The sequence below is a fragment of the Amphiura filiformis genome, chromosome 10 (assembly GCF_039555335.1).
Source record: "Amphiura filiformis chromosome 10, Afil_fr2py, whole genome shotgun sequence".
Taxonomy (NCBI): domain Eukaryota; kingdom Metazoa; phylum Echinodermata; class Ophiuroidea; order Amphilepidida; family Amphiuridae; genus Amphiura; species Amphiura filiformis.
Window position 1 is genome coordinate 65,762,713 of NC_092637.1, and position 20,345 is coordinate 65,783,057.

General features: G+C 36.6%; 1 protein-coding gene across 1 annotated transcript in view; it reads left to right on the plus strand.

The window, feature by feature from the left end:
- The window catches only part of LOC140163182 (cytidine monophosphate-N-acetylneuraminic acid hydroxylase-like), a 51,873-nt gene extending 32,592 nt beyond the window's left edge, over window positions 1–19,281 (plus strand). Inside the window, exons 5-16 of the mRNA XM_072186567.1 lie at window positions 3,135–3,325; window positions 6,526–6,673; window positions 7,260–7,341; window positions 7,772–7,909; window positions 8,303–8,438; window positions 8,720–8,857; window positions 11,106–11,153; window positions 12,312–12,438; window positions 13,768–13,890; window positions 15,724–15,839; window positions 16,316–16,443; window positions 16,641–19,281. Of these exons, the coding sequence (XP_072042668.1) occupies window positions 3,135–3,325; window positions 6,526–6,673; window positions 7,260–7,341; window positions 7,772–7,909; window positions 8,303–8,438; window positions 8,720–8,857; window positions 11,106–11,153; window positions 12,312–12,438; window positions 13,768–13,890; window positions 15,724–15,839; window positions 16,316–16,443; window positions 16,641–16,810 (1,545 nt within the window). The 3' untranslated portion in view covers window positions 16,811–19,281. The remainder of the gene's footprint in view (window positions 1–3,134; window positions 3,326–6,525; window positions 6,674–7,259; window positions 7,342–7,771; window positions 7,910–8,302; window positions 8,439–8,719; window positions 8,858–11,105; window positions 11,154–12,311; window positions 12,439–13,767; window positions 13,891–15,723; window positions 15,840–16,315; window positions 16,444–16,640) is intronic.
- Window positions 19,282–20,345: the final 1,064 nt, after the last annotated feature.

Below are 20,345 nucleotides of genomic sequence, written 5' to 3' on the forward strand. Positions count from 1 at the left end.
ACATAATTAGCTGTAATTAGCTCATTTGCAGAAGTAATTACTTTTTGTGTATTTTTTTGTCAATTGAAAGAACTTTGTATACATATGTTTGCAAAAAAACCGCACCCTGATACCATGTACGGTTTTCTATTGGCATCAATGTTGCATATTAATTAGCTGAACTTAATACTTTTTTCATCTTTAATTTGTCTGCAGATTGGCCGAAATTGCTAAAATTTGGTTAATTTATTATAAGTATTTAATGATAGATTTTTAACTTTTGTTTTCTTTGACGAAGTCAAAAAAAGATAGGCATTTATCCTGTGGTACTTGAATTAACGCTGCTTTTTCAAGCAAGCGTCAAAATAAACATTAAAAAAAAGTGTGCCAATTTTGTGATTATAGCCATTTGTGGCAGATTTCCATTCCATTTATGAGCATCCTAAAATTGACACTACATCACAATGCATTGACCGATTTTAATTCCGTTTTTTGATTTTTGATGCTTTAATGAAGCTTATTCATGTAGAAACATTAAATAACGTGTTTTTGCTGCGCTTATTTTTGAGGTGATATGCCTACTAATGGGTTCACAAGTTCTAAATTTCTCAATATATTAAAATTTGTTTAATTAAACATAGGAAAGAGCAAGGTACAGTATACAGGGGGACAAAAACAGCAAATGTAGGCATAAGAAATAGGCAGTTCGATTGTTCGATAGCCAAAAATTACCAGGTCCAAGGCTCACAGAATTGCTAAACCTGCAAAAACAGCAAGGAGGCCTACACCTACAGTATGAAAGCCACATCTGAGTTGACACATCAAACATGTACATGTGGGTCCAGTAGTGAATGCAAGTAAGATCGATAGGGCTAATAGATACACTGGCATGTTAATCTTTAACATTTAAGCCAAATGGTTGGGTTGCTTAAGTTTAGAGATCAAGTGGAATGCTCACCTTTGGAATGCTCTACCTGGTTCAATTATCTCTAACCAGAATCGGCTGAGCTTCAAACGGGAGGTTAACAACTATCTTGGCGCCAACTCATCAGCGCTATCATACCGATAGCAGCTGTTAATGCCTTGCATAGTTTAGACATAAAAAAAGACTTTCTCAAGTTTCTTTGGCATGTAAGTGTCAGTCTTTGGGGATTAGTCAATACACATGACATTAAAGTGATTAGCAGAATGTCCTGGGAGGTTGGAAGGTTTTGCTACTGGTGTATTTCTGTTAAGGCGAGCATCAGCATAATGCTCCTCAGTCTGGTTTCCAAGCTACGACCTAGGAGCTCCTTACTACTACTATCTTTTAAAATATGATTAAGAGCCAGTCTCCTTTATTATGTACCCAAATCAGGGGGTTGTGATACAAAAAAAATAGAATTTTCTCTAAATAATAATTTTGGTACATATTAACACCAACAACAGTCATGTAAAATATGAGCGTGCACAGCGCCCTCGTTCAGCTTTAAAAAATTCTTGAAATTTCAGCCTCTCTGAGGCTTACTTGCAAATGGTAAACTTTGGAGGTGCGTAACATCATGCGCCATCATTATCCCAACCTGCATTTGGCATTTTTTGTACCAAATGGTTACATTACAAAAACCAAGAAAAAATGTTGGGATCTTGATGGCGCACAAAATCAGCAAATCCAATGATTTGATGAAAAGCGCCCTTGTGCAAACTTCAAAATAGGATCGACCGCTTATACATTTCCCCTAATGCTTTCTGAAATCAATCTAAAGATATTGTCCATAATGCAAAAATTTAAAAAGGTGTGTGTGGCCTTATTTGTTGTACACATCTAGACCAATTTATAGCATCACAGGTTTTTTTTTATGCTCCCGGGTCACCAAACGAGTTTAATACCATGTACTGATAATAAAATAACCACAATTTCAAAACGGAACCATATTGGGGGTAAATTTGTTTTTTAATAGATATAATCCTACACGTTATGACACCACATTGAATCCAATGTGACCTCAAGAAGTAAAGTTACAAGCAATTGAATAGACAAAGGTCCCGTTTTAAAAGTGACAAACTGGTCTATACAAGGCGCAAAATATCCCATCCAGCGCAACAAAGCAGTTTCGTTAATGAAGCTTTATTTCATCATCATCAGTCGGCTGCAACTAGTGCGATCTTGGGCAAGCGAAACAATTTTGTTTGGCTGCAGCATCCCTTCAGTATCTCCCAGGAGGTGCTGGACATACTGTAAGTACAGTGTGCGCGGCCGTCCCTGTTTCCTCTTCCCATGTGGTGGAATATAAAGCGCATATTCTTTCACAGGCTCGCCATCTTCAAGACGCAGTATATGGCCGAGAAATTTGAGTTGATGAATCTTGACTCTGGCAACCAGTGGAGTGGTGTTGGTCAGGTTGTAGATGGTTTCATTTGGAATCCGATCCACACGCTTGATGTTTAACATGACTCTGTAGCAAGATGTTGCAAATGCATTGATCTTGTTTTCCATGTCCTTGGTAATTACCCATGACTCGCACCCGTACAGAAAGACTGTAACACACGTTGTCTGAAACAGCTTGATGTTTGTTTCGATTGGCAGGGATGGGCTTCTCCAAAGGCGTTCCAGTTTCCAGAAAGCTGCCCAGGCTAGTGCTTTTCTTCTTTTTAGGTCTCCAACACTAGAGCCCATCTTGGAACCCAAATACTTGAAGTCTGTGACATGGTTGATGGTACTACCATAGACTTCAAGTGCTGGTTGGGCGTTACAGTTTGCAGTCATATATTCTGTCTTAAAGCAGTTCTTCTTTCAATTTTTACTCCTCAGTACCACTCTCAATCCAGATGTTTAAACCGTGGAGTTTTGAATAGGCCAGACTGTCACTTTTAAAACCGGACCTTCGTCCAATAAAATGCTTGTAACTTTGCTTCTTGAAGTCACATTGGCTTTAATAGGGTATCATAATGTGCCGGATTAGAATTTACCAAAATATGGTTTAGTTTTAAAATAGGCATGATCAAATAGGCCTTTTCAATCGTGAAGTTTGAAGCTGCATTTGATATGTGCATTATTGTAATGCGCTTTGAGATTTTATATTGTAATGCGCTATATAAGAAATAAATAAAAAATATTATTAGTAGTAGTAGTAAATGAAATAAATTTCACATAATTCTTTATTTGCCTTTTAAAGTTCACCTACTTAACACATGCGTGCATGGAGATCAACTTCAATGGTACCATCATGTTCACAGATCCTTGGTTGACTGGTCCAGCTTTTGCCAGAGGGTGGTGGCTCCTTCATGAACCTCCTGCAGATTGGTTAGACAGGCTTGAGAAGGCAGATTTCATCTATATTAGCCACTTACATTCAGACCATCTGAGGTGAGTTTTTTATAGGTTGTGACCATCGGAAATACCCGAACAGTTTGAATTGAAGGAGAGGGAAGTAAAGTTAATTTCGGTGGATTCCTTTGATCTCCACAGTTCTGGAACCAAGGTGCGGCAATGTCCAAGATCCTCTCTACACACGGGGAACCCCTGGTCCACCATAGTCCTGTATACTATGTTTTCACTATCCTAGCTGCTATACTAGTGGTTTGCAAATGGTCTTCTAAGTTGACCGTAAGCTCCTCTCTCGGAGATCACTTGAGCAAGCTACCCGGTCCACTTGGCAGTCAGATAACACACTATGTTAGTGCAGCAAAAATCACCAGTTCGTTGATGGAGATTTTTCTGTCTGTATCTTCTTTAAGTCTACGAAATAGTCAAGCACTATTGGGTTTCACTACCGCCTTTGCCTTCTCTCAAACACACAAGAACTCGAACCGGTATATTACTTTACATTATTACCGGTAATGGTAATTTTTGCACAATGGTAATAGTTTCACAGAGTTACCTGCTATTATAGCTCTACACTGTTGTCAAAATCATTTATATAATTTGTTACTCTTCTAGAATACTTATCCACTAATTATAACATATTACATCATTTAACTAAATATACCTCATTCGCCCATTACCTCAACGCAAGCCAATCTGAACCATACGCATAATTATGTAGATCTTCTTAGGTATGTTTCTGCAATAGCGCCACCACTTAATATACCAGAAACGTCCATGTAGCTTTAAATGTATAGCTTGTTTACTTTACTCATTAGCATTTTCCATTGAATTTCTAGAATAATCCTGTACAAACCAATGGACAGAAATATCAGAACAAGTGAAACTAATGTCTGATGACAAAATATTTAACTTTTAATTAATATTATGGACTTTTTTTTGGGGGGGGGCACGTCTCTATTAATAACCTCATGAATATGCGTGATTTGCTTAATTCAATTTGAACTACAAGGACACAAACGCACGTTCTTGAAAACGTACAATGATACAGAAATACTCGCTATGTACAATCACTAGTGGAAATTGTAAAATGAGAATTCTTTCAAAGCGATGAGAATTGGACAAAACTATGAGAATTGAAATTTTCTCATCCAAATGAATGAGAAATACTAATTCACCTGTCAACAACCTGTCACAGATGGTCGTTTCACACTGAAATTAATGTGAACTTCAATTTTCTCATAAGGAATTATTATGATTACTTTGTTTTGATGCAAAACACCTACATTGCGTTATTTGTGTCCAAATAGGTGAATGTAAAATCTAAGGAAGCCATAACCAGTATCTTGAGACTTTGCTAATTTTAATTTATAATCTCACGGATTTCATTATTGATCATAATTTTTAAAAACAAATTTAAATCGATAAACTGCGCCGTCGTAGGTGTCATCTGAGATTTTAAAAAGGGATAAAGAACACAATTTTAAAAAAAAAAAAAATCGGCGACAATTGGACTCGAACTCTAGACCTCGTGTTCGCAAGGCATTAACGAAACCACAACACTGCAGTAGGGCCGTTGTCAGTCGTGCAGAGTTATTTATAATAAGAATAAAAGGTTGATGGCCAAACGGTCGACACAAACAGTGTTAAAAGAAATTAATGTAATTTTCTTTATTTGAATTGTGTCCACCATGAGGAAAGTGCACGAATCAAAATTCCAAGTTTATTTTCTTAACCCTAAATACATTGCCAACAAATATATTCGTAGTAAACCGATACAATTATGTCCATTTGAGACGTTTCAGTTCAGTTTTGTACTCCGCCACGGGCCATATGTACATTGAATAACTTAATATACATTACAAATCGATTAAATGTTCATAGAGTTCCTCGTGGTGCAGCGTTAGAGGATCTGACTGGTAAACTACATGTATAGGCTTTATTGAGGGTCATGGGTTCGAATCTTCTGTAGTGCTGTTTATTTATTATTGTTACTTTTCCTCTTCTCTTCTATAAGATATGTTTCAAACTCTTTTTTATCTCAACTTATTTATTCACTTTATACAACTGCATTATTGTCATATATTTAAACCAAAGATCTATGAGTAGATTGGAAGGTGAGCGGGTCTTTTGGTGAATCTCAATTCTTTCTTTCTTTCTTTCTTTCTTTCTTTCTTTCTTTCTTTCTTTCTTTCTTTTTGTTTCTTTTTTCTTCACATTGCCAATTTACACTTCTTCTGTATTGCATAATTATTAAAATGTCTTTATATGAAATATTAAATGAATAAATCTTGATTGATTGATTTCTATTTCCATGTATCAATGCTTGGGTTTTCTTCAACATGTTCAATTTTGGTGGGTTTTTTTTATATATATTATTATAGAAATGCATAGGCCTAATAACTGCATATATGCATATTTCGCAACCTCGCTTCAATAAAACCGTCCATATGAAGTTCGCCATAGGATATTTTATTTGTATAATTTTCAGGCTATTTTGAATCCCCTCCCTCCCCCACCAACCAATGTTGGAGCAAACGATAATTATGATGTAGCACATTAAAAAAAATGTGGTGTTTGGTATACAACATTGAATAAGGGGGCAGGGGGGGGGAAGTCATTGAACCGTGGATGTGTCACAGCAAATTTGCACTTGATAGTAGCTATATACAAGATACAGAACGTCAGGATGACGGTTGAAACTTAAATTTCCTCATTTAAAACAATGTGACAGGTGGTTGCCCGGGGTGGTTGACACGCTAATTAGTATTTCTCATTCATTTGGATGAGAAAATATCAATTCTCATACTTTTGTCCAATTCTCATCGTTTTGAATGAATTCTCATTACAATTTTTTTTACTAGTGAATGACATCGTTGTGTGATGTGTTCCCCTTTCGAACGATTTACACGAGAGCTAGTCCCTGTATTTTGACATTGTATGATTGCACTAGTGTGATTGGTCGCTTGCGGTATTTCTTTAAGCGGTTATAAAGTGTAAATTGTATTATATTTTCAAATTTAGAGAAAGGAAATATCATGCAGACGGAATTAAAAAGATGAAAATTACCGATTATGAATAAGGCTATTGACTTTGCATCAGTTATTTATATGGGCCCCTCTGGCTATACGTTGGTTCCAAAGCAAAATTTTTTCACAATACCCTTAAAACAACTGATGTACAGTCATTATCCTCTAATCACCTAATCAGCTTAGTTTGCTTGATCTTGTAATCATCCACAGTTATCCAACCCTTGAGTTGCTTACCAAGAGAAATCCAAATATCCCCATCTATGTTGGCGACACCGCCATGCCAGTTTTTGTCAAGCTGAAGGACAGCGGCGTGATACTCAACAATATCAATGTCCTGAGATTTGGATTATGGCATGAAGTAAGTTAATCAAGACAACAATAAACAAACTAGTACCATCCATGGTAAATTGAACATTTGCATTATTTCAAATTATATCGGCTGACAGATTTAACAAATGATTATTTTGTGAGAGTATCAAGATAGTTTACAAGTTCTTTTGAACACCACCGGAATTGTTTGTATGCTCCCCTGGAATATTGAGGTGGTGGGTCTTTGGGAGCTGACGGCGTACCGATAAAAGGGGGTCTTTTGGAGCTGCGAACAAGTAAAATGGGGACTTTTGGAGCTGCGAACAGTCCAAATCAAGGGTCTTTCTTAGCTTTCAGAGCTGAGCATACCCGCATGGTCATTTGTGTTGAGTGTGCCCCCCCGGATTTGAACAAAGATCATAATGTAAACACTATGCAAAGTTACAGTATCATTACCCATTATTGAAGCAAGGGAGTTTTAAAGGAAGGTACAAAGTAAGGATGTTTTACATTATACTTAAAAGGTACTACAATATGAAATGTGTTAATTCTTATTATTATTATTATTATTATTATTATTATTATTATTATTATTATTATTATTATTATTATTATTATTATTATTATTATATCAGATAAATGAAGACTTACGCTTTATGATAATGATGGATGGTGTACATCCGGATATGGACACATGCCTATTGGTTGACTACAAAGGTAAAGTGGTATCAAGTCAAGAGATTCAGTAGGCCAAAACCAACAAAAATATTGTCAGACACCGCTCGTATCCTAAGTTATCTTCGAGTCACTTCCGGTCACATTTGGCGGAGGCGACATATTTAACGTTTAGCCATTCAATTATTTTATTGACTTTTCACCCGCGTAAGTTGGGGGGAGGGGCGATTTTTGGCGGCCCATTCAGAAATTTTACCCCCTCATAATTATTGCACATCCCCTTAAAATAAACACCATCTGAGAAGTAACATATTGTAAGGATTAGCGCAGGTATTACCTTAGTGCATCAACATTGTGTTACATGAAAACTCTTGACCACATAACCTTTATTATAGATATGGGTTGAAATGAACAAGAAAATAAAAAAACAACAATTCGAATGTTAACATCATTTATATTTGTCTACCTACAGGTCATCTGATACTTAACACAGTTGACTGTACCAATCCTAATGGTGGTCGATTACCACATGGAGTAGATATTATGCTGAGTGACTTTGCCGGCGGTGCCTCGGGGTTCCCCATGACTTTCTCTGGAGGAAAGTACACAGGTAATTCATGACACCAGCTGGTCAAATGTTTTTTTTATTTTGAGATAGCTAGCAAGTATTGTATGACGGGATGCGATTTTGCATTCACCGTCAGGTAACCACCATCGGTGTGTGATAGTGCAGGGTGTATCAAAATGACTGGTACCCATAATATTATATTCTAGTGATTATGGACAAATTACTACCACAACCAAACGCTGTTGGTGTTTTTGGGCAGGGCTGAGTTAAATAACCCATTGGTGCCATTCAACTTATCAGGCAAAACCTACAAGGGCTAGGCTTTAAAACATATATTGACTAATGACCAGAACCAGATATTTCCAACCAGAGACGGGCCGAATGTCCCAGCCATAGTTATATGGTAAAGTTGCTATTAATCTTTTCCCGTAACAGAGACATGGAAGAAACAGTTCATCAAACGAGAGAGGAACAAGTTACTATACTACAAGACCCAAGTGATTCGAGATGTAGCACCCAGAGTCTACTGTCCATTTGCAGGATATTTTGTAGAGGCTCATCCATCAGACAAGTAAAGTATAGCATTTATTTATGAAGATTGTCAAAATAATGTTTCCCATCATGTATATCAGGAAATTGCATTAAAGAGCGGTTAGGGAAGAAGTTATGAGTTTTTATAATTTAAAATGTTAGAAAAGGTTGCCATAAACCTTTAAATACTGGATATATATTAGGGTACATATTGTTTAATAACATACAAATTTTGTTAAAGTTGCTGCTAAAATACAAACATACAAAATTGTGTGTGTGTGTTTTTTGTTTTATTGTATTTATTGTTTTACTCTTTCATAGGTATATTAAGACCACAAACACGAAGAATGACCCAGCAGCCTTGAATCAAATGATCTCCAAATATTCACCAGAAATCAGGACATGGACACCGCAACCAGGAGCAGTGCTAGATTTACAGAAAGTCATACAAGGAGACGAGTAAGGCTTGCCTCATCAAAATCATTTTAGACCTCAAATGTGTCGTAAAGCAATGTTGTCTGTAAAACACCCATATTTCATTAAAGAGGGTCTGTTAACAACATAAATTTTGACAACAAAGGTATCATATTTAGTAAGCAGATAATGTAAAACACGGTAAATCATACTGCACTGCTTGGGACCACATTGGATTGAATATAGGCACATGATATAACATTATCAATACCTTCTCCCATGCATGTATAGAAGAGGATAAAAAAGTCAGAAGAGATAGTTCTGATCCCGTAAAATCCTGTTGTTTTAACATAGCCCCTCCCAATCCCAGCGCAATTTTTGGAAGCTTTTTTTTTTTTTGGTGTTTATTCCAAATAATGTATAATACATAGACATCATAATAGTAGAGCACTGTTGAAATTGCAATCGGTTAAGGTGGTACTACACCCAATTTTGTGCCTATTTTGGCACTTTTCTAAAACATTATAGCGCATTGGTGACAAGTAAGATATAGGGGCAAGGACTACAAGTACTGCACTGCAAATTTTATTTCAGCACAGACAACAGATGTGGAGTTACAGTCAAAACTGAGAGAAAACCAATATTTGATCAATAAATCACTAACTACTTGTCTTGAGTCACTGGAATTCCAGTGTAGTAATTGGATTCATTGCCTCTATAATACACAGAGCTTTTGTTACCAGTGTTTTATAAGTTTTTGAGATAAATGCAAAAATAGTCACAAATTTACCAAGGGTTTTAATTAGTACCACCTTAAGGATACGTATTGAGTATTAAAAATATCATATTCTCTTTTTTGCCGCGCACCTCGTCAAATTACCTCAATCCCTTCCGCTCCTTCCAATTTAAATCCTTCTTAAAACTTAACCCCCCCCCCTCTGGACCCCCCCCCCCCCTAAACCCTCTTTATTTGATTGTTACGATTTCTGTTGCGCTTATGAATAGCAATTCTTGCTCAGGTTAGGTGTAAAGATGATGAGACACGTGTGTAGTGATGCAATGATAGCTTAGTACTATGTTTACTAAATAAGTTCATGATGAATTCAAAAGATTACATTTTTAAGTGTTTTTTTACAGGGTAGCATGCATCACCCAGCAAACACAAAAATGTTCTACAAACATTACAAGCGTAATGCAAAACAAGCAAAACCTATTGGTTTTTATTCAAATCGTTTTGCTAACATTTAAATTTTGGTTTATACGAAGGTCATGAAAAGGGTTTAGATGAAAAAAAACAACAAATAAAAAAAAAAACACTACACTAACATTCAACAAATTTGCCAACGTGTTATTGTAAACTTTGTTTGGCAAACATTTTGACAAAATGTTTTGCAACCTTTAAATAGCATTTTGTTATAAGGCTTTGTATTCTTAAAGTTTTCAAAAACGTTTTGAAACATTATTGAAACGTTTTACACCCTTTATACCGTAAAACCCCGTCTACAAGCATATAGTGTGCTTCTGATGAAAGCTACATTAATCCAGTCGCCATTATGGAGTTTGAGCAAATAAATTACGGATCCAAGCATATACAAACAAGTATTATTTTAAGACCGATCTATTGTATTGGTATATTAACGCTTGCTTCGAGTTAATTAAGCTTTTATAGTTAGTTTTAAAAATAAAGTTTGCTATTATGTAATTCGTTATATGAGTAAGTGATTGTCTTCCACAGAAGGAGTGTGAGTTTCAAATAGAATAGACAATAGACAACTTCCATGTGAAATACTCACCCAAGTTGTGGACGGTTTGAAGCCATATACATGATGGGATTCATTTGAAAAACATACTTCCTGTGTAGAAGACTTTTAAGTTAAAACTCTTCACAAGTTAAAACTATTCACAAGTTAAAACTCTTCACAAGTTAATGCTCTGCATGCTAGCCATGCCCTTCATCAACGGAAAAAGTTCAAGTTTTGAAATATTTTCTCAAACTATCAAGAGCTATCTTAAGAACTGCTGAATCAATACTAGGCTTGTTTGTACTCATTTTAATGCATTTTTCATGCTGATTCCAAATATGGTCATGAAAATTTACATTTCTGAAATTTTTGAATTTCTAAATTTTTTTTGAAACTTGTCGTCTGCAGTCGACACCCGCGTGAAGAGAGTTTAGTTAAAACTCTTCACAAGGTTATGGCAGGTGTCATAACAGTATATCTACAAAAATAGCCCATTACACCAATAATTGGTTGTCATTATAAGGCTTTTTTTGTTTTTGTTTTTTTTACAGATATTTCATCACCCCACCTCCACCTGGTACCAAGGTTTTCAAAGAAAGGTAAGTTAATCTATAATTTGGGCAACGAGCAGTGCCTGGCCCTTTTAACATCTCCTTCATCAGCCAGAGGATGATAGTACTACCCACCACACCACTGGGTTTACTGTGCAGCAGTGGAGCAGTGTGAGTAACATGACACCACTGTTTTGCTACGCTGCATAGAAGTGCATGGTTAAATTTGAATTTGTACAATTATATTTACATAAAAACGCCGTGAAGATGCTGGTCGATTAGGTGTGAATTATCCTTTAAACACACATCACTTTTGTTCTGAAATCGACCAAGTAATAATGACACACGCACAATTCTAAAACAACATCTTTTGCACAGAGTTCAATGGGATTTGAAAAGTAAAGTGGCAGTTGAAACTCTAGTGATAACACTTTTGCAGCGCCTCAAGGAAGAACAGATGATTAATTATGTTTTCAACTGATTGAGTGTCCCTGGTTAAAGAAGAAATAAAACAAACAAACAAAAGTGCATGATGGGGCTTCCTTAAATCATCATCTGTTTATCAGCCTTATTTCATTTTCGTCTTCAGGGGCCCATAAAACATCGTCCACACTGTCCACCCGCTTGCTACGCCCCCGCATCATAATACTAATCACAGAGTGTCCGTCCGTCCGTCCGTCCGTCCGCTATCGCGTTCGCGCGGTGCGATAGCGCGATCGTGCGGTGCGATATCGCATGCTCGCGGTGTGTTATCTCGGAGTATCAACGGGAGTGTGCGCTGAGTGCCGCATCGCGCATCGAAAAGCATTACAGTGTGACTATCAGGTGCATCTCATCGGACCAACAGGCCTATACTATTTTCAAGACATGATTAACAAAAAAACCATCAGTTAATATAACCCGTTTGCGTTCACATTTCTCCCGATTGAATTGACGGCCTACATCAAAACACTAGGTACTAGAATTTCGGGGTATTTTTGGGTCCTCCAATGTGGTAGCAGGGCAGGGCTTGAAAGAGGCGAACGGTGGGTTTTCAGATTATGGGTACCAAAGTAAGCGTCTGTGTCTTAATCATTGATAGGCCTATCACGAGAACCGCCCAACCCGAGAACCGCGAAATCTAGTGTTACATATTTCCATGTGTGTCGATTCCTCTTCAAGCTTATATTTGTGTTTGTTGTCTTTAATTTTGTTTTCCTCAATTAGTTGGAATTTTGAGAAGTATCTTGATGAAATCAACAGCACAGTCGATGAAGAGATCTTCGCCTACCCAGAATGGATCTCGGTCTACTACAATTGGTGTGGTTTCCACAGTTACAATCTTGTCATTAGGGTAAGTTCCATCACAAAGCATCTGCGTAATTTAAGCGGGAGTGACCTGCTTTTAATGAGGTAGAACAACTGAGTACCGACTCCACCTTGCTAACATGTCGCCCATGGAGGGCAAACTTATAAACGGATAATAGAGACCTTAAGAAATGAAGTTAGAAACCATCCTGCCATTAAAGCCGCTTGAAGTTAAAGTTAACGCGAGAATCTATAGTGTGCCGTAAATTATGATGAAATTACGTCATAATTTAGAACACTAGTTTGCCTATTTCCTCCTAGACTACATAATTACCACTTATGTATTATCTAGTTAATAGACCAATTATTGGAAATCTAATTTGGTTTGGGTAAAAACATGCCACATGTTGCTGAAAATTACTGATTGAATTAGATCAAAATATTTTTTGTTCCAAACGTCACACTTGGTATATGCTTTTGTGTGTGCTCATGACGTACACCAAATCAGCTTGCGGAACCAAGTTTTGGCTTCGACTTCAACGCCAAGAGGATTAAGTTCCCGTAAAATGGCCTGATTTCAACTTTTCATTTTGGGGTTTGAGAGTTTGGAGGCGCATATCTTGGTCAATTCTTGCTCAATGTTCACGAACAGGGTGTCAAATGAGAAAGAAAAGTCCAATGAACAAAATGTATATTTCAGAATAATCCAAAATTATCAAGTTATTGAACAGCAAGGATGAATATTAATGACGAGTTTCTTTTTGTGAGTGGTGTAGGTTTATTCATGTGCGCTCCTGCCTTGAACCCTATCAGCGATTACCTAAATCTGAAAACAAAGTCATCAAATATTTGAATTTTATAAAGAGGATTGTTGTGCTAACATACGCTGCAAGCGGGAAGACCGAACACAGCAACAAAGGGTATAAGATTACATTGTGGTCAACGTTTTGGGTAGTTTGTCACGACGGACACTTGTAGCCAGTGGCGGCGCCAGGAATTTTTTTCGGGGGGGGGGGCCATGGGGGGCAAATGAATTTCAGGGGGGCAAAATCAACAAAGTTTGCGCAAAATTACCGTAAAAAGTGGAAATTTTCGTAATTTTGGGTTTTTTCTGGGGGGGCAACAGGGGGGAAAGAGTTCTGACTGGGGGCCATTTGCCCCCCCATGCCCCCCGTGGCGCCGCCACTGCTTGTAGCTGTGTGCAATTAAAATGAGGTTCATAATAATCAACCAATAATTTGTACATATAGAAAATACCTACTGACAATATTCTATTGACTTATCCTTCACTTCTAAGCCACTGATACGCATTTGAATCTTTAATGATTTCGCTGGGATCACTGACAGAGCCTTTTAATTGATTTTCTTTTGTCAGATGATAGAGACAGATGATAACTTTGATGCAATCGAAGGTGGATATGATTTCTTGGTGGATTTTGAAGGCACAACACCAATATACCCAACGGAAAGACCTGCAAGAGTACACAACTACTTGGAGGTATGTATCAAAGCTGATAAGGAACACTTTCTGGATACTTTTTCATAAAAGTAGCATTTTTTTTTAAGTATATCATATATCTTTTTAATTATAATTTATATATTGCCTGCACGTTTTCTGGAAATATCCGGGCATCCGGAACCTCCCATAGCAGAAAGAAAAGTTTCCCGGTGACCACCCGATGACCATTCGGTAGTCATCAGAAACCTTTCGGGTACCTTTTCCAGAGTTATCCGAAAGTGCCCGCTAGCGGATACCTTGCGGATACCTAATTAAGTTATCCAAAAGTTTTCGGGTAGCATCCGGAAGTCTCCCAAAAACTCAAATATTTCAAATGAGTTACCCAGAAGGTTCCCAGAAACATAGATTCTTTGCAGGAGTTACCCGGTGGTTATCCGCTTTTAATTTGACCTTGAAAATAGCATAAAGCATCTTAAGAATGCATTGTGGGTGGGTATATGGTCAAAGGTCACTGAATGAATTCAAAATGGAGCAGCTAGCTGTTGGCAGTTGGAATATATTTGTGCAGAATATACAAGTTATTTGTGGTCCAAAATGTATGGATTTATTATGTAGGACATTACAAGATGTTTACTAATTAATCTGGACCATGCTGTAGGAATTATAAAGCATTGAATGCTTGATTTCATATGATAATACAGGTAAGAAAATTTGTATGAAATGATTTGTATATTGATGCAGACTTTATACATGTACCTATATGACACATTTGAATGTTTTAGTTTATATGTTTTCCAGTAAATCATACATGATTTTGACAGTTAATTAATGTCAATTAAATTACTAATCATCAGCTAATGTGTCAATTAACATGATATAAGCTTTATGTTAAACTATTTGTTGTAAATAAATTATAATATTTGATATAAAAATTATAAGATGTGTCATCACATTTAGGTACTGTAATACATGTATATAATCATAACAATTTGGTTGTACATTAATTAAGGTATGCACCTCATAAAGGTGCGAACCAAATTACATCAGAAGAATATTTTTGTACAATAACTACAATTACATTGTACACTTTCAAGTTTCTTATTGCAAGATAGCACTTTATAAGCTCAACTGCCATGCCTACAGAGTTGTATTTCTCCAAAACTACAATTCAAATAATAAGCTTACTAACTGTCTAATAAATTTGTGCATACTCATGAATTTGTATTTCTGCATTCCCCAAAAGGTCAACAGGAAGTCTCCAAAAAGGTCATCAGGTATATTAATTTGTCACCAAAAGTTATCCGCTAGGTCCCCGAAAAGTTATCGGGTAGTTATCCGCTAGTTCCCCAAAAAAGTCACTGGGTAGTTACCCGCTAGTTTCCCAAAAAAGTCATCGGGTAGTCATCCGGTACCTATTACCTGAAAGGTATCCACTATGGTTTCCCGAAAATTTATCGGGTAGTCACCCGCTACCTATCTAATTTGCATGTGAAATTTGCCGGTGTCTACCCGGTGACTATCGGGAAGTTATCCGGAAAGGTCTATTTTTTTTTATATGGGTTTGGCCAAAATACGGAAATGTCATTGTTGTGTTCATAAACAGGACAAAATACAGTTTTAAGAGACGGCGTTATAAGCCTATTTGCCGGGCAAGCGTCCCTTATAAATGTTCGATGCAGTGTCATTGTCCCTATGCAGCAGAAAAACTGCGACACACTACGTACAAGCTCCCTCACTGTAACCTTTGTTAAATTGACACGTGTATTCTTTCCATAAGACTTTATAACGCAATGTCAATCCAGAGATCAAATAACGACATTGGTATCATTGTTTTGGGGGCGTTTTTTTTTTTCTTTCTTTTTTTTTTGGTAGATGAAAAATCGAATAGGAGTTCACAGGCAAACTGTCCTACATGGAATGTTCTGGGATAACTTGTACATTGGTTTCAACAACCGCATCTCCAGAAAACCTGATACATTTCACTATCGGTAGGTGTATTTATAGTGATGTACTTCTGTACTACAAGTACTAACATGAACAAACATAACACTGACGGTGAGCATGCTGACAGCGATCAGCCAACTTGATAATAAAATAATAAACGTTTTCAACGTTTTCTTTCTGATTAATGGGGTATGGATGATTGTAAATATGTCCAAAAGTGGGTAAACTTTGACGTAACATGGGTGGTTGTTTGCGTTTTTACGTGCAACGCGTTAATGCCAAAAACATGCACTACATATGTACAAACCCTAGAACCTCTCAAACTCAAATCTTGTCTTCTTTAAAGAATGCTTTGGAAGGAGTACATTCAGTACACTCAACCAAACCCTTACTAAGCAAACTAATCTATTTAAGCCATTTTGACCAGTTTAAACAAATGTGTGCTCTTTGTTGCCTAGTTTACATTAACTGCAATTGATGGTAACATAGTGTTTATCATTTCCCATTGATTTCCAATCAGATTCTGGAATCATATGCAAATCTTGTTACCACGTGACCCACCTGATTGGAAGAAGTTCCTTGAAGAGAAAAAGAGTACGGAAGCACCCAGGAAAGATGTGTGGAAGCCTGACCCAGCACTTATACAAGGTAGGAAAATCTCGTTATGCATCTTCACACCATCAGATTCCCAGAAACAATTCCAAAGGTCCAAACCTCTTCAGATTGCATCCAAAAGAGGTCCCATACGAAAAGCAATGCTTCATCATTTTTTTAATGGCTACCCTGTATAAAGATGTCATAAATAAATATTAAAAGTTAATTTCGTGTTGTACATTCACCTGCAGGTAAATCAATTACAGCCAACACTAGCAGTGACTCCATCCATACTACAGACTCATCATCATTCCCAAGCCATTCCTCAGCTTCATCTGTAATGCACAACCTTAAATGGATCGTCCCAGCTGTTGGTGCTGCTGCTCTAGCCATTGGACTTGCAATATGGATACTGGAGTAACTATTTAATTAAGTTAAAAGCCTTGCAGTTCCCATGGAAGTCATAACCTTAATCTTCCACACGGGTATTGTGAATTTTGAAATGGTTACCCGAATAAGTGACCCCATTTGAAACATTTACCCATATGTGTGAGATTAAGGAATTTACGATTTAGCTATTGAAATCTAGGCCTATCAGTGGCGTAACTGGGGGGGGGGGGGTCACATTTGGGTTAAAAGGCTAGTTATCATTGAATTGGGGCATTTTTTGTACCCATATGTGACATGATCAAGGGGAATGAGTCGGATGTCGCTAATATAGTTTTTTAGATATTGGCAAAAACAGTGTTCAAATTGATAAATTGCTCATAAATCGGTAACCAAATGTCCGATTTTGATGGGATTTGCATCAAAATGTAGCATTTGTAAACTGCTAGAAAATGATGCAAAACAATTCTAATTGAAAATTGCCGACAACTGACTCATTCCCTTTGATCATGTCACATATGTGACACAGGCAGTGTTACCCATATAACATAACTAGAAGTCCTGATTCCCCCAGTCTAGCCTCTTTTGATAGGTCCATTTTGAAAAAGGAAAAAAAATACGCAAACGTAAATTGTTCAACCTGTCCAGTGTAAACAAATAAAGAGCCTTAAGCATCGTACACCGAAACATGGAAATATTCAAACATTACACACTAGGGCACAGGTTCAAATTAATGATGATTAATCGTTATTCTTAATATATCAATATACAAGGGAACGAAGAACCAAGCATATGTTTGATTAGCTAATTTACAGGTATGATACAGAAGAGGAGATGAATAATATTAAAAGTGAAATTAATACGTAGTCGTAATTTGTAAAAACAAACCAATTTAAACTTTATAATACGTTACTGAATAGCTACGATGTGACCTTGAGGACGTCAAAGTCCTCGACCGTGAAGCACGGTGGTACGAACGGGGATTAACAGAAGCCATCTGGGTACGAGCAGAACAACCATCCCCAATCGTGGTGGGGGATTCAGAAACAACCTCTCACACGCCTGGGACAGAACAATCAGAACTCTACCTCGCCAAATGACGTCACAAGGTACCGTCATCGGGACTCAAGGTGTTTAACATCACAACCCAGCTAGTTAGGGGTCAGTGGTACTGACCACAATTAAACCTGATATCACCCTAAGTGACGTTTTCGATGTGCCTTTTCAGGTGCTTAGTTAGATTATATGCATATGGAAAAGAATCTAAAAGATGCATTTACATCAACCAAAGTTGTATATGACCTTTTATCACAATGACTTCTTCCGGTGGCTTGCGCAAAATCGAAATTACCCCTAGAACTACTTTGGTCACACTTGCTGGTCTTGGTATGTCATGCTTATGGGTCATGTGCGTATGTATAAATACGTATTTATAAATATAGGCGAAGCATACTGTTTGCGAAGTTAGATTGATCAATCAATGACCAATCATTTTTCATTCAGTCAGCCCTACACATAAAATAATCCGATGAACAATATTATATGGTATCTACTTCAAGCTTAATTTTATTCTAACATTGTTTTTATGCACCTATGTTTTGATTGGATAGTAATCACTCCTCTTTTCGCCAAACTGCAAGAGTAGTTTCTAGAATACTGTTAAAATAAGAAAACATGTAATGCTAATCTATTGCACATTCTAGGGAAGCCTGGTTGCTTTTGAAAGGAAATACTTTTTGTGTAAAAACTGAAGCATCCTATGTATAAAAGAATATATGAATATTAAATGTACATCATATATAACGATTCGTGATACCCAAGCGTGCTATACTTTATGTAGGTTTAGGAGGCAGAGAATTTAATTTTAATTTTATATACCCCAAAATATTTTTTAATTGAGCGAGAATGACGACAGAAATTTTTTTGAAAATTATATGTAAAAATTACATTAGACCCCGCCAAAGATTATTGTTTCGTTTTTATGGTAATCTAATCTTTTATTTTCTGAAATAAACTTTGGGGTCTAATGTGGATATTTTATAGAATTTTATCGTATTTATGTATGTAGAACACGCTATTATGAACAGTTAAGCGTTATATAATACACATTAATGTTTTTAAGTAGATACAATTCCAAAATATGGTACGTTTTCTGTCTTTGCTTGTCAAGTGGTATGAAGTTGTGATTATATGTTCAAATAAGTCTCGCGATGGCCAACAAGTCAGGTAGCCGAGCGGTCTAAGGCGCTGGAAGTAGACCAATGCTGTATCCACAATAGCGGCGCGGCGTGGGTTCGAGCCCCACCTTTGCTCAGCTTAATTTACTTCCTTTTTCAAATTTCATATTAGGGGGGAAAATGCGTATGAGGGAAATGTGGCTGGAAGAATTTATGTATGGATATTAATGCGGTCATTGACCTTTATTCATTCGGCGTCGGTTTTGATTGTTCTCCATCGTGTCCGACAAGTAAAAATGTTGTTATCTAAATGTTTATATTCATATCTTTTGCAGTATTTAATAAATGAAAAGTCACTTAAGAACACTTGTTCAGATTGTTATTTGTGCCTTCTATACCAATGCAGTTACGGGAAATAAAAATACCCGTGATTGGTAAACAATCCAGACGAGTTAAATATGCAAACTTATCTAAGTAGAATAATTCTGATCAACACCCCCCTACATAATACAACATGACTTAACAATAGTAACCTAAGCCTTATTTCTCGATCAATATTTTAGGTGACATGTCTTTGGACAAAACGACAATGTTTTACATTATTATCTTCCTCCACATTATGTTAAATATAAGATGACCACCATCAGTACTATGATTATGATAGTCATAAGCCTACGAGGCATGGTGATTTCAATAATAATCCATCATTAAGCTTAATTCTCAAATTGTTGCGCCCATAATTATGTTCGGGTAACCTAACTGACCCAGCAAACACAAAACGTTTTCAAAACGTTTAAAACGGGTTATATTTTGGGTTTTGGTTTTGGTTAAAACATTAACTGTCGGGTTATGTGATGGCTATGAAAACGTTTTGTATCAAAAACACTCTATAACTACATTTTTAAAATGTCAAAATGTTTTTATAATAATATATTTTACAAACATTTATTGCCAAATATATATACACCAAGTTTTCAAAAATGTTTTGAATTTTATAAAAACATTTTATACCCTTTATATAACACGATATTTAAACGCTTTATGGCAACCTTTTCTAACCTTTTGTGAGTAATGTCGAAAACGTTTTGTGTTTCCTGAAACGGTAAATGTAATTTCAAAGCGGTTTCAGTGCCACGACTTTTCATACAAGCAAGTTTAGCGATAGTTTGTAGTGTTGGTTGATTTAAGCATCAAGCAGGAATAAAATGCCGATTATCCGTTTTAAATCATACTCTACTCGAAAGTGGAATAAGCATATTTAACAACACTTTATTAGAACCTGAAAAACAACACACATTTCAACACACATTTAGGGACTTAGTCATTTTTCTTGAAAAATTCCAACACACGCGTATTATAGTGTGCATGCATAAGGTATTTTTACCCCACTTT